This window comes from Choristoneura fumiferana, chromosome 25, assembly GCF_025370935.1.
Source record: "Choristoneura fumiferana chromosome 25, NRCan_CFum_1, whole genome shotgun sequence".
Lineage (NCBI taxonomy): Eukaryota > Metazoa > Arthropoda > Insecta > Lepidoptera > Tortricidae > Choristoneura > Choristoneura fumiferana.
The window spans coordinates 3,116,478-3,128,797 of record NC_133496.1 but is presented as its reverse complement, the minus strand read 5'-3'; the positions used below and the strand labels follow the sequence as shown (position 1 = coordinate 3,128,797).

Sequence of the window (12,320 nt, the reverse complement as noted above, 5' to 3'; positions counted from 1 at the left end):
AATATTATAGTATGGATATGTAAATAAATGTCTCTCTCTCCATCTTTATCCAATAAATGAATAGCAATGGATACCGTGCCCCCCCCCCCCTCCAACCATTGTGAATTTCTCTGGCCATTGCTTGTATTTTGACGGTCGCTAGTCGGATTCACTGTCATATTCAAACAAACACGCATTAATGAATATTACGTCTAGAATAATGATTGACGCCTTAAATTTGCATAATATCGAAACTCCAAAACGATTATTTTCAGCAAATTAACCCTTAACGAATAGTTACAATTAAAATAAACCTTGGTTATTTGCGTTTATAATGGACTGTTAGTTATTTTATCACCTCAGTTAACATTTATTTGGCCCCATGTTGGGCGCCAATATTAAAGAAAATAAATCCCATAGCCAGTACTCGTAGACTAGATACCAGTAGAATAAACGAGTCAATATGGATTTGTACTGGATCTAGAGATGTAGTAAAGGGGTACATAAGCTCTGTTTATTGCCCCCCTTACCCCGGCTTACACCAGTCTAGTCACATTTGCCCCTGGCTTACGGAAGCATGTCTTATAGTGCTTTTTATGACAGTAAATAATTCACAGTTAACATTTGTTCAATATTGTATTGATCTGTAAAAATAATTAGCAGGCCGCCTTAGTAAAGGGTTGAAACCCCAAGGCCCTGAGGGACTAACTGCGAAATTCGAAAATCGAAGTTCGTATCTTACCGTCCCTCTCACTCTCGTATTAAATAGAATAAGGTCAGAGGGATGGAACGACACGAACTTCGAATTTCGGAGTAGCCCCGCTGTTTCACCACGCTGCCTGGCGCGTATGTTAACCACAAAACCACTACAATCGTAACGTAAACCTGACACAGCTTTAACCTCACCCATGACAAGATTTACCGACAAATCTACAAATAAAATGTCGACTAGGAAAAATAATTCTTGTTTTCACACATAATTATTGTTGGCAACCTATCCACATTTTATCTGTGGTAGTGTTGACACTTGTGTTTTCTCTGTACTTGATCTAGCTCGAGCTTGCAAAATGTTATCACGTTATTAAAACTAAATAAACGTACATCTCAAGAAGTAATAATATTATAGTATTATTCCAACTAAAACATGGTGGCAGCGTAAAAAAGAAATCTTAAATATGGATCAATTGGCAGATATTATGAGGCAGCAAAGCGAAATGCTGAGGCTGATGCAACAACAAATTGCCACTATGGCATCATCTGCTGCATCGCCATTTTCAGCAGCAGTTAACGTGCCATGGCCAGCACCGCTCAATATTAATATAGACCCAGAAGAAGCATTCCACCTATTCAAAAATGGTTGGGAAAATTACATTCGAGCGGCACAAATAGACAAATGGCCAGCCGATCAGGAGCCACGCAAACTCAGTGTCTTAATGACTGCAATTGGTACGGATGCTTTAAAAAAATACAATAATTTCCTTGAAAAGCCTACCTCGTGTGAACAGCTCTTATTAGAGATCAAAACAAAGCTTGTGCCAGCAAAAATATTATTTACAACAGGTTTCTGTTTAATTCGAGATCACAAAAGGGTGAAGGCTTTGAGTCATTCTTTAGTGCAGTGGTGACACTTATTGAAGAATGCGACTACAAAGAAAAAGATGAATGCTCCGTGATAGGTGATGATGGGCATTTTGGACACGAATTTAAAAAAGAAATGTTGAAAAAAGAAAAATTAACTTTGACCCAGGCAGTCAATATGTGCAAGGCTGCGGAGGCTATGGAAATTCAGATCAAGAATATGACTGACCAGAAATCTGTGACAGAAGGAACTTCCACACAAATACAAAAAGTTGAAGCTAAAATGAAATGCAAATTCTGTGGGAATTTTTGTTTTCAAAAAAGGTGTATGTCCTGCATGGGGAAAGAACTGCTCAAACTGTGACGGAAGAAATCATACTGCAAAAGTATGTAAGAAGAAAAAAATTCAAGAAATATCTCAAGACTGCAATAGTGATCCTGTGATTAAAAAATTGATTAATGACAAAAATAAAAACCTTGCAGAGTGCTCTTTAAAATACCTTAACAATAATAAATGGTACGATGTGAACTGTTTGTTAGACACAGCGGCTGATGATTGCTTAGTAGGCATTAAGAATCTGGAGCAAATGTTTGGTGTGGGCTATGTAAAAAATAAAATAAGACCATCAAATAAACGTTTATACAGTTTTGGTGGACACAACATTGACATATTTGGTGAGGTTGACATTACATTTAAAATAATAATACCTAACAAACCAATTAAAAAATACAATGTTACGTTTCAAGTTGTACACACTGAACATATTCCTTTACTGTCATGTAAAGCTTGCACTTTTATGGGTTTGGTACAGTTTTGTAAAACTGTTAAATATGAATCTGATGACACCACAGAAATCATAAAAAAATATGATGCTGTATTCAATGGGTTGGGCAGGTTTGCAGGTGATATAGATTTGGAAATCGACAAAAAGGTGTCTCCTGTTATCCAGAAGGCTCGCAGGATTCCTGTCGCCTTTCGAGAACCTTTAAAAAAGGAACTAAATAGACTTGAAAAACTTGGTATCATTGAGAAGGAAGACAATCACACAGACTGGGTAAGTAACATTCTAATAGTAAAAAAAAATGATGATAACTTTCGAATCTGTTTGGATCCTATTCCACTCAACAAAGCTATTAAGAGACCCAATTATCAGTACACCACAGTGGATGAGATCCTCCCTGAACTAGGCAAAGCTAAAATTTTTTCAACTTTTGATGTAAGGAAAGGCTTCTGGCATATAAATCTTTCAAATGAAAGTAGTAAGTTGACCACATTTTGGACACCATTTGGCAAATACCGATGGAGGGTCCTTCCATTTGGAATATCATCTTCTCCAGATTACTTCCAAATAAAAATGGCAGAAATAGTACAGGGCCTCTCCGGGGTAGAGATTCTGGTTGATGACATCTTGGTCTACGGAGTAGGAGACTCCATTGAGGAAGCTATTATTGATCATAATATTAAACTAGAAAATCTAATGCTAAGACTTCTCAAGCACAATTGCAGGCTTAATCGAGATAAGATGAAATTATTACAAACTTCGGTTAAATATTATGGTCATATATTTACAAACAATGGGCTTCAACCAGACCCTTCTAAGGTAGAAACTATATTAAATATACCTACACCTGTGAATAAAAAACAATTGCAAAGATTTTTAGGGATAATTACATATTTAAGCCGATTTATACCCAACCTCAGTGCTAACTCCACAAACCTGAGACATCTATGCCATGAAAACTCTGAATGGATTTGGACTAAGCGTGAAAATGAAGAGTTTGTTAAATTAAAATCCTTAATCACAGATATAAAAACATTAAAATACTTTGATAAGAATGTGCCAATAACCATAGAATGTGATTCCAGTTGTGCGGCTCTGGGAGCAGCCGTGTTTCAAGAGGACGTCCAGTGGCATATGCATCCAGGACCCTTACAGCAGCAGAATGCAGATACGCTCAGATTGAAAAGGAGCTATTGGCCATATTATTTGCTTGTACCCGTTTTGACCAACTCATTGTAGGAAATAAGAGAACAATTATCAAAACGGATCACAGACCCTTATTAAACATTTTTAAGAAGCCATTACTTCATGCACCTAAACGTTTACAGTCCATGCTCTTATTACTACAGAGATATCAATTAGAATTACAATTTGTGTCAGGTAAGGAAAATGTTTTGGCCGATGCTTTGTCTAGACTGTACACAGAATATGAGGATGTAGAAGGCTCAAAAGAACAAAAAATATTTGCCATATTACAAAATATAAATCCGGTAGAAGATTTACCTATAACTGATTCTTGCATTGAAGAAATAAAGGAACACTCTAATAGTGATGAAAATTACTCAACTTTAAGAAAGTTTGTATTAAATGGATGGCCCACAAAGAAAAGAGATATTCCAGATGCACTTAAATACTATTACAGTTTCAGGGATGAATTAGCAGTGTATGATAATCTAGTCTTGAAACGACAGTCTATCATTATTCCAGAAAAGATGCGGACTCAGATACTCGATAAGCTACACAGAGCCCACTCTGGAATCGAAAATACTCTGAAACTGGCTAGAGATGCCGTATTTTGGCCTTCAATGTCTGCAGATATTAAAGATTTGATCATATCTTGTCCCATATGTGCAAAATTTTTACCATCACAACAAAAGTTTCCTATGCAGAGTCATGCTGTTCCAGAATATCCTTTTCAAATTGTGTCAATGGATGTATTTTTCTTGACTGAAAATGGCAAGCAAAATAAATATTTAATAACGGTAGACCACTACTCAGATTTCTTTGAATTAGATAAATTAAAGGATCTGTCAGCTAAGTGTGTCATAGAGACTTGTAAAAGGAACTTTGCCCGTCATGGAATTCCAGAATTAGTCTGTACAGATGGAGGTACTAATTTTGTTTGCCAAGAATTTGCTGAGTTTTCTGACAAATGGAACTTCAAACATGTAACATCATCACCTCATCATCATCAAGGAAATGGGAAAGCTGAAGCGACTGTCAAAATTGCTAAGAAACTGTTAACAAAGTCCAATGAAGCTAAAGAAGATGCATGGTTAAGTTTACTCTGTCTGCGCAACACACCAAACAAATTGGACACCAGCCCTGTACAAAGGTTATATTCAAGACGTACTCGTGGGACTTTACCATTGTTACCAGATTCCTTAAAACCTACAGTGATACAAAATGTCAGCAGTGATATAATAAAAAACAAAGAGAGAGTGAAACATCAGTATGACAAAAATGCAAGAAAAGATATAACATTGCAGATTGGACAACCAGTGGTGGTGCAGTTGCAGCCGTCCGTGAACAAATACTGGACACCTGGATGCATACAAGATGTGTTAACAGATAGGTCATATTTAGTTAAGGTAAATGATGCCATCTATAGACGGGACTTAGTACACATTCGGCCTTATACATCTTGTGATGCTAAAGAGGCTCCACTGCTTACAGTAAATACTGAAGTTCAATCTTTGTCTCCTCCAACACGAGCAATGACAGCCGAAGGAACATCTAGCTTGCAATCTCAAAATGAACACATATCTCCCTCCAATTATGTTGATGCTATGGGGATTCCTCATAATGAATCATTCACACAGATAGAGTCTTATAGCCCAACTCAAACGTTTGCTCCCATAGATTCTAAGTGTATTGAAAATGATCTGGATGGATTACATCAGAGTCCATGTTCAAATATGAATTCATCCAGACCAAAAAGGCAGATATTAAAGCCTCGTTACCTAAGTGATTATTATTGTGAAGAATAGAGATCATATTAGGACTACAGATTGTTGATTACCTATGTAAAAATTCTCTCTTGATTAATGTTTAATTTGATGAAAAAGTTTGTTAATTATTTAAGAAAGGAGAACGTGTTGGCAACCTATCCACATTTTATCTGTGGTAGTGTTGACACTTGTGTTTTCTCTGTACTTGATCTAGCTCGAGCTTGCAAAATGTTATCACGTTATTAAAACTAAATAAACGTACATCTCAAGAAGTAATAATATTATAGTATTATTCCAACTAAACAATTATGATTATCCATTAAATTTAGACATACAAATAATTATTGCTACTCGACATATGTCACTGACCATTGTCACGTTGATAAATAAAATAGATGCCTGATTTTTTTTATCAAAATCTTACATAGGAAACAAATTATACTTTGCACCTAATACGACATTTATCATAATAACTACCAAACGTAAAGTCGAGGAAGGTACTAGTAGAGTTGCTACATCTGATGGTAAAACTATATAGAGCGTTTGGCTTAGCACGTAAAACAAAAAAGGTCAATGCAATGATAATAATAGGGAACGAAACAGATACAATCACGATTATATCAAAATAATAAAGTATCTATTGTGAATATCGAATGCCGGCATAACTTTTACAGCAAGGCCGCTTAGGACGAAATTGACAATACAGTACAGGGGTAGCTAAATATAGAACATACTGTCTAGTCTACGTCCGTACTGTCAACCTACGCAACAAATTTACATACTTTATCCCTGGCATAAATAAATATTGAGCCCCTCAGAGTACGTTTTGCAAGCTTTTGTTTAACTTTATTATGTAAGTTGCCTTCAGATTTTGCATATCGATCACTCACGGATAGGTATGCAGTTTGAGTGACCAATACAAGAAGTAGGTATTCTTTTAGTTTAGACGGATGGAGTAAGTAAAGGTTCGAACCGGACGGTGCCAGAAATGCACGGCACGGGGTTGCGGTTGCCCAGTTGTGGCGAAAGGACCAGTAACGTTCTTATTTATTTATTTACGCCAATGTTGTCACCTCGTTGCCCCTGCAGGCGACAGTGTGAAGGGCCCATTTAATAAACGGAGAGTCACCTCCAAAAAGTCCAATTCATGAGATAGTGTCCGTTATCTCACTCCATAGCGGTAATCCTGTCTACAGGATCCCAACTATAGAGTTGGCTATAGAGCCAATTCTATGTCACTTCCTACCTGGCAATAGTTTCGCACCTGTGGAGGACTGTCCGCCAGCACATCGTCAAGGTATATTAGGGGATAGACCTCCATAGCCGACCTTATTTACATTATTATGGTACCAAAAACCTCTAGATGTTGGCTTCGGGCCGAAGCCTTCGGCCCCCTGAATGCCTTTCAAATGACAGCCCCCATGGGTCTGTGATCGGAAATTCGTACCGAACCAACAATAATAATGATATTGCATGAAAACGGATATAGAGAAAAGTTCAATACATACTATAGTGCATGACCGTAATCCTACTAATATTATAAATGTGAAAGTTTGTGAGTTGCGGCTGGACGGATTTGGATGAAATTTGGCGAAAGTTAGTTTATAACCTGGATTAAAACATAGGATACTTACTTTTTATCCCGATATTCCCACGGGATTAGGAATAAAATCTCTAAATACCAACCGCTGGGCTTAGAGTCATGAAATTTGGTATGTAGGTAGCTGAACGTCTGGAATAACAAATATAGGCTACTTATTAACCAGATGTTCCCACGGGATAGGGATAAAATCTCGAACTAAGTAATAACCACTGGGCTTAGAGTCATGAAATTTGGTAAGTATGTAGATAGCTGCATGGACATCTGGAATAAAACATAGTCTACTTTTTATTCCGATATTCCCACGGGATAGGGATAAAATCTCGAAATAACAACCGCTGGGCTTAGAGTCATGTTTGACCATGATTGAATGAAAACAACGATTTTTCGGGAATTCTCACGGGAATTTTTAAAATTCCCGGAATTTCAATTTAGCTGCTCGACCTAATGATTTACGTGTGCGAAGCCGCGGGTAAACACTAGTCTACCATAATACATGGTGTACCTGCAATATTTTATGGCTAGTTAATTTAAATACATTAACAATTAATAAATCCCGTATAGTTCCTTACAATCATGGCCATGGCCACCCTATAAATTGCTTGTGTTGTAACGTTAAAACTGTTTTAACGAAGCAAGGTTACATTAACCTAATGGGTTGGAAACAGTTTACGGTAACAATGACAGCAAACGCGGTAGTAACGTGACATAATACGTTTTTAAATGGCTAGGCCGTTATATTTTACAGTCGTAGCATAGGTAAGTAGTCGGCAGCAGAAGTGGATGAGCGGTTGTGTGTGTCATACATACACCCTGTGCCTGTACCGACATCTGAAAACCACATATTGCTGATCGTATTCAGTGCCGAAAATGTGGGTCAATTCGGCTTCGTCGACGGTTTAGAAACTTATGTTACAAAAATTGTGTTACTATTCACCTAAGCTAAAACAAAGTAAACTAGAAATATATGGACAAAAGATAAAAATTGCATGGGTAAAATATCTAGATTTGACAAGGATGTAGCAGTACAATGCACCAATAATAAGGCAACGTTTCCATTAATAAGATAGTAGGACAGTACAGTTTGTTATGCCATTGGCGTGCAGCTCAGGAAGGCAGCGCTAGCAGCTGCACCCACATCCAGCCTCCACCCCCAGCAGTAGGGTACGCAGCAGTAAAATAAATAAAATTCAACGTTGCACCTGCTGCGTGGCAAATTAGACGTTGATAAAAAATGTATGCCTAACAAGGTAGACTGTATGCCTAACAAGGTAGACTGTATGCCTAACCAGGTAGACTGTATGCCTAACAAGGTAGACTATATGCCTAACAAGGTAGACTGTATGCCTAACAAGGTAGACTGTATGCCTAACCAGGTAGACTGTATGCCTAACAAGGTAGACTGTATGCCTAACAAGGTAGACTATATGCCTAACAAGGTAGACTGAATGCCTAACAAGGTAGACTGTATGCCTAACAAAGTAGACTGTATGCCTAACAATGTAAACTGTATGCCTAACCAGGTAGACTGTATGCCTAACAAGGTAGACTGTATGCCTAACAAGGTAGACTATATGCCTAACAAGGTAGACTGAATGCCTAACAAGGTAGACTGTATGCCTAACAAAGTAGACTGTATGCCTAACAATGTAAACTGTATGCCTAACAAGGTAGACTGTATGCCTAACAAGGTAGACTGTATGCCTAACCAGGTAGACTGTATGCCTAACAAGGTAGACTGTATGCCTAACAAAGTAGACTGTATGCCTAACAAGATGGACTGTATGCCTAACAAGGCAGACTGTAAATACCGCTGCCTACCTGAGCTGCACGTGCCTGGTTTAGTCATGTCAATCAATTTACCTGTGAGCAAGGCCTCACGATCATACACTCGATCCACAGCCTGATGAAGGCAGCGAACGGTCCGAAAGTCTCCATTATGTAGGCGTAGTCGGCACCGCTTAGTCGGATCATCGTGCCCAGCTCCGCGTAGCAGTAGGCACCCACCTGCGAGGAGGGCGGGGTTAGAAAGGAATGTGACACGGAATTGAAACATCAGACAAAGTAATGAACTGGCCCTATACTACGAAGTGCAAAATTGGAACTTCGTATCTTGCCGTCCCGTTGCTGACGCTAAGTACGAGTGAGAGGTGCGGTAACGATACGAACTTCGATTTTTGTAGTCGCCCCCATCACTCAAAACTCGTCCTCTTGTATATATGTATATAAATATAGTAAGTAATCAAAAAATACGCTCAGGCAGAATAAGGCTTAAATCATTTTTTTTTACTTATTCTTTGGAAAAACGATAATGATAAGTAATAAGTATGTCGCATACAACACCAGCTTTATCTTGTAAGAACTAACGATAGATCACCTAGTGTTCCGAACATATTCAGCTTTAGGTTCTTATCTTTTCTATACATTCTTCTATATTGTTATTTAAAATGGGGCTCTGCCCATATATATGGGGCAATATGCTAAAGTCAAGTAAAGATAGTTATAAAATTTGTCAGCCATTGTTCAGTATGAACTGGACTTCTTCTTGAAGGACTGGCCCTTGTATGCAGGGGACAGAGACCAGTGGAAGTATTGGGGGGAAGCCTTTGCTCAGCAGTGGGACAGAATAGGCTAACAATAATAATAATAATAATAATATTAAATTTTTATAATATTTTTATTTTGTATGTACTTTTCTGTATTTTACTTTTTATAACTATTATAAAAACCTAATCCTAAGAATGAAAAAGAAATAAAGAAAATAATAATAATAATTTGTTCAGTATAAAGGAATATTATATACCCCCCTTCCGTGTCGGATTATTAGCCAGCGGCTAATAAATATTCATACCTAATTAGTCAGAAAATCACTTACCAATGCCCAGATACCCAAGCATTCCCTGGTCAGAACCAAAAGAGTACCGCAGCTCTTGGAGACATGAGGAAGTTACCCGAAACGCACCCCTTCATTCATTCTATTGTCGATAATCGGGTAACGACATACCCGACACTTACTTAATATCACTTAGTTGACTCATTGTGGGTAAACACCGACAAAACTTCCATTGTCTCTACGTCAAGGTAAGATCGTAGGGAGTAGTCAAATTTACATGTCCCCTTCTTACATACGAAGGAACAGAAGAGATAACTGATAAATAATATCTGTCATTTAAATGTAAGTAAACTTAACCTCAAATTAACTCACATAACTTCAAATCTCTCGGACAAGGTTATCAGCTAAAGCCGGGTCAATGGTATTGACCGCAAATAAACCAAAATACCTACGTTATAATTACAAGAATAGCTTGATAAGACTAAACATAAATAAAAACGTACCAGCATTTCCGTAGAGCAATCGTCATTCATTTCTATAGTTATGAAGGGAATTGCTGAACCAATTAAAAAAAAAATTATGTCAGCAAGTAGGTATAAAGCCCGAAAGCAACTAGTTTGTTTAGAATTGAGAGGAGGATCGAGTCGAGTACACTTTTAATCCAAGTTGAATTTTTTATACCTCTTTTACTGTGCCCATTCTAAATGCTTACAAATGCAACAATCGAAGTTGCATTATTCAGATAATTTTATTTATGGCCATTGGTCTATCAGTTTTGATTTTCGTCAAAAAAAGCGAAGCGCTACTAAAGGAAAACGTTTCAGCTAGCTTGGGAAAATGCGTTTCGAGTTTTAGCTCAGGCATTTGGATTGAACAGCTGCATTGTCACATGTGCGTCAGAAATACGAACTAATTCAAAATTATTTAATCCAAGAGTAAGGAACATGACAGCAAATAAGTTCACGAAATCTTAACAAATGAAATCATAATTAAAAATAATAATAAATAAATAAATATCATGGGACACTTGACACCAAATTGCCCTAGTCCCAAACTAAGCAAAGCTTGTACTATGGACACTAGGCAACGGATAAACATACTTATATAGATAAATACATACTTAAATACATATTAAACATCCAAAACCCGAGAACAAACATTCGTATTATTCATACAAATATCTGCCCGGCTGGGATTCGAACCCGGACCTTATAAGCTTCGTAGTCAGGTTCTCTAACCACTCAGCCATCCGGTCAAAAGCTTGTTAATAATGTAAGAAATCTCAGATAACAAGTCTCCGGGCAATCAAAGACGGATTTAATCAGCTTGAGAGCTTTCGCCCATCCCCATTGAGAATTAAAACGTTCTGGATCTTTATTGAAAAGTTTTCAAAAAAGATAGAACAAAAGTTCATTTAGTGCAAATCAGCGCTTAATTGAACTCATTTCTCCGAAAACAGAAAAACAAAAGAAGGCAATTTTTATCCCCCCGCCCACCTGTAGGGGTACCTTTGGTGGCCAGGTTTTGGGAACGTGTAGTTAAAAACGTGAAGCGGAAATGAAATGAAAATTTATTGCGTATGAATTAAGTTAAGTTATTATCATCTATCTATATCAAACCAGCCCCTATCTAACCACTCCCAGGTAAATCAATCTTCGTTTTTATTCATGTTGAAGTTTTAGGAGTCGCAAGTAAAGTAATTTGTAGCGCCATGGCTTGGCAAAGTTGGCAAGTTATGAGATGCGGATTTTTTTTTGAAAAGAAAGAGTTCTTCAGGTTTTCCAAAAGGGGTACGAATCAACTTCACCTGTCTATACGTGACAAGTGTACCAACTGTACTACATCGTACATTACGTTGAGCACACGAACAGCTGATAAAATCAAATAATTGACCGTTAAGAACCAACATACCGTCTATCTACCATCTTTTAGCATGATAGTTAGGTGTTATTGATTCTTAACCGTCGTAATGTGATTCAAATTCATAACTTTAACCTATTTTTTTTTAATCCAAGTCAAAATTATTGATCAAAGATTTTAGATAAGTATAGTACATTCAGTCAAATAAGTGGTCTATCAATTTTTAAACAAGTTCCTATGAAATGAAATTGTCGCTAAAGTCGAACTTTCAAGTTGACAGACACGTTTATCGGCATTATTGTTTTATGCCTTGAAAACGATTACCAACTTTAAGGTGGTAGACCATATATTTGGCTGATGGTCCTATTTCGTTCTTACCATACTAAACACCCCAGATGCAATCCAGACCAACAAACTAGCATTAACAGAGCCAGTGTATTTCAGGACCCCTGTGGGAGACACGAAGATTCCACTTCCAATGATGGAGCCCACTATGACCGTGCACCCGTTCAGAAGTGACATCTTGGCTTCTAGGGCCCCCGATTCTTTCGCCTCCCCGGCTTCTGGATCGGGCTTTAAGTCCTCGCATTCTTCGTCGGCAGCTTTACTTTTTGGTGACCTGAGAAAGAAATGACCATCTTAATAGACCTACAAAAAGAAAAGACCTGATTGGCTGAATGACTTATCAGCACCCAGGTCCTCCTTGAGTATACCCACATAGTTGGAATTTTGCATAG

The 12,320-nt window shown here is 37.6% G+C and overlaps 1 protein-coding gene across 1 annotated transcript in view; it reads right to left on the bottom strand.

Annotated features, from left to right (window-relative positions):
* Nucleotides 1-12,320, bottom strand: part of LOC141442432 (Y+L amino acid transporter 2) — a gene marked incomplete in the record, with an annotated part of 29,496 nt that overhangs the window by 16,478 nt on the left and 698 nt on the right. Inside the window, 2 exon segments of the mRNA XM_074107414.1 lie at nucleotides 8,754-8,897; nucleotides 11,962-12,202. Coding sequence (XP_073963515.1) covers nucleotides 8,754-8,897; nucleotides 11,962-12,202 — 385 coding nt within the window.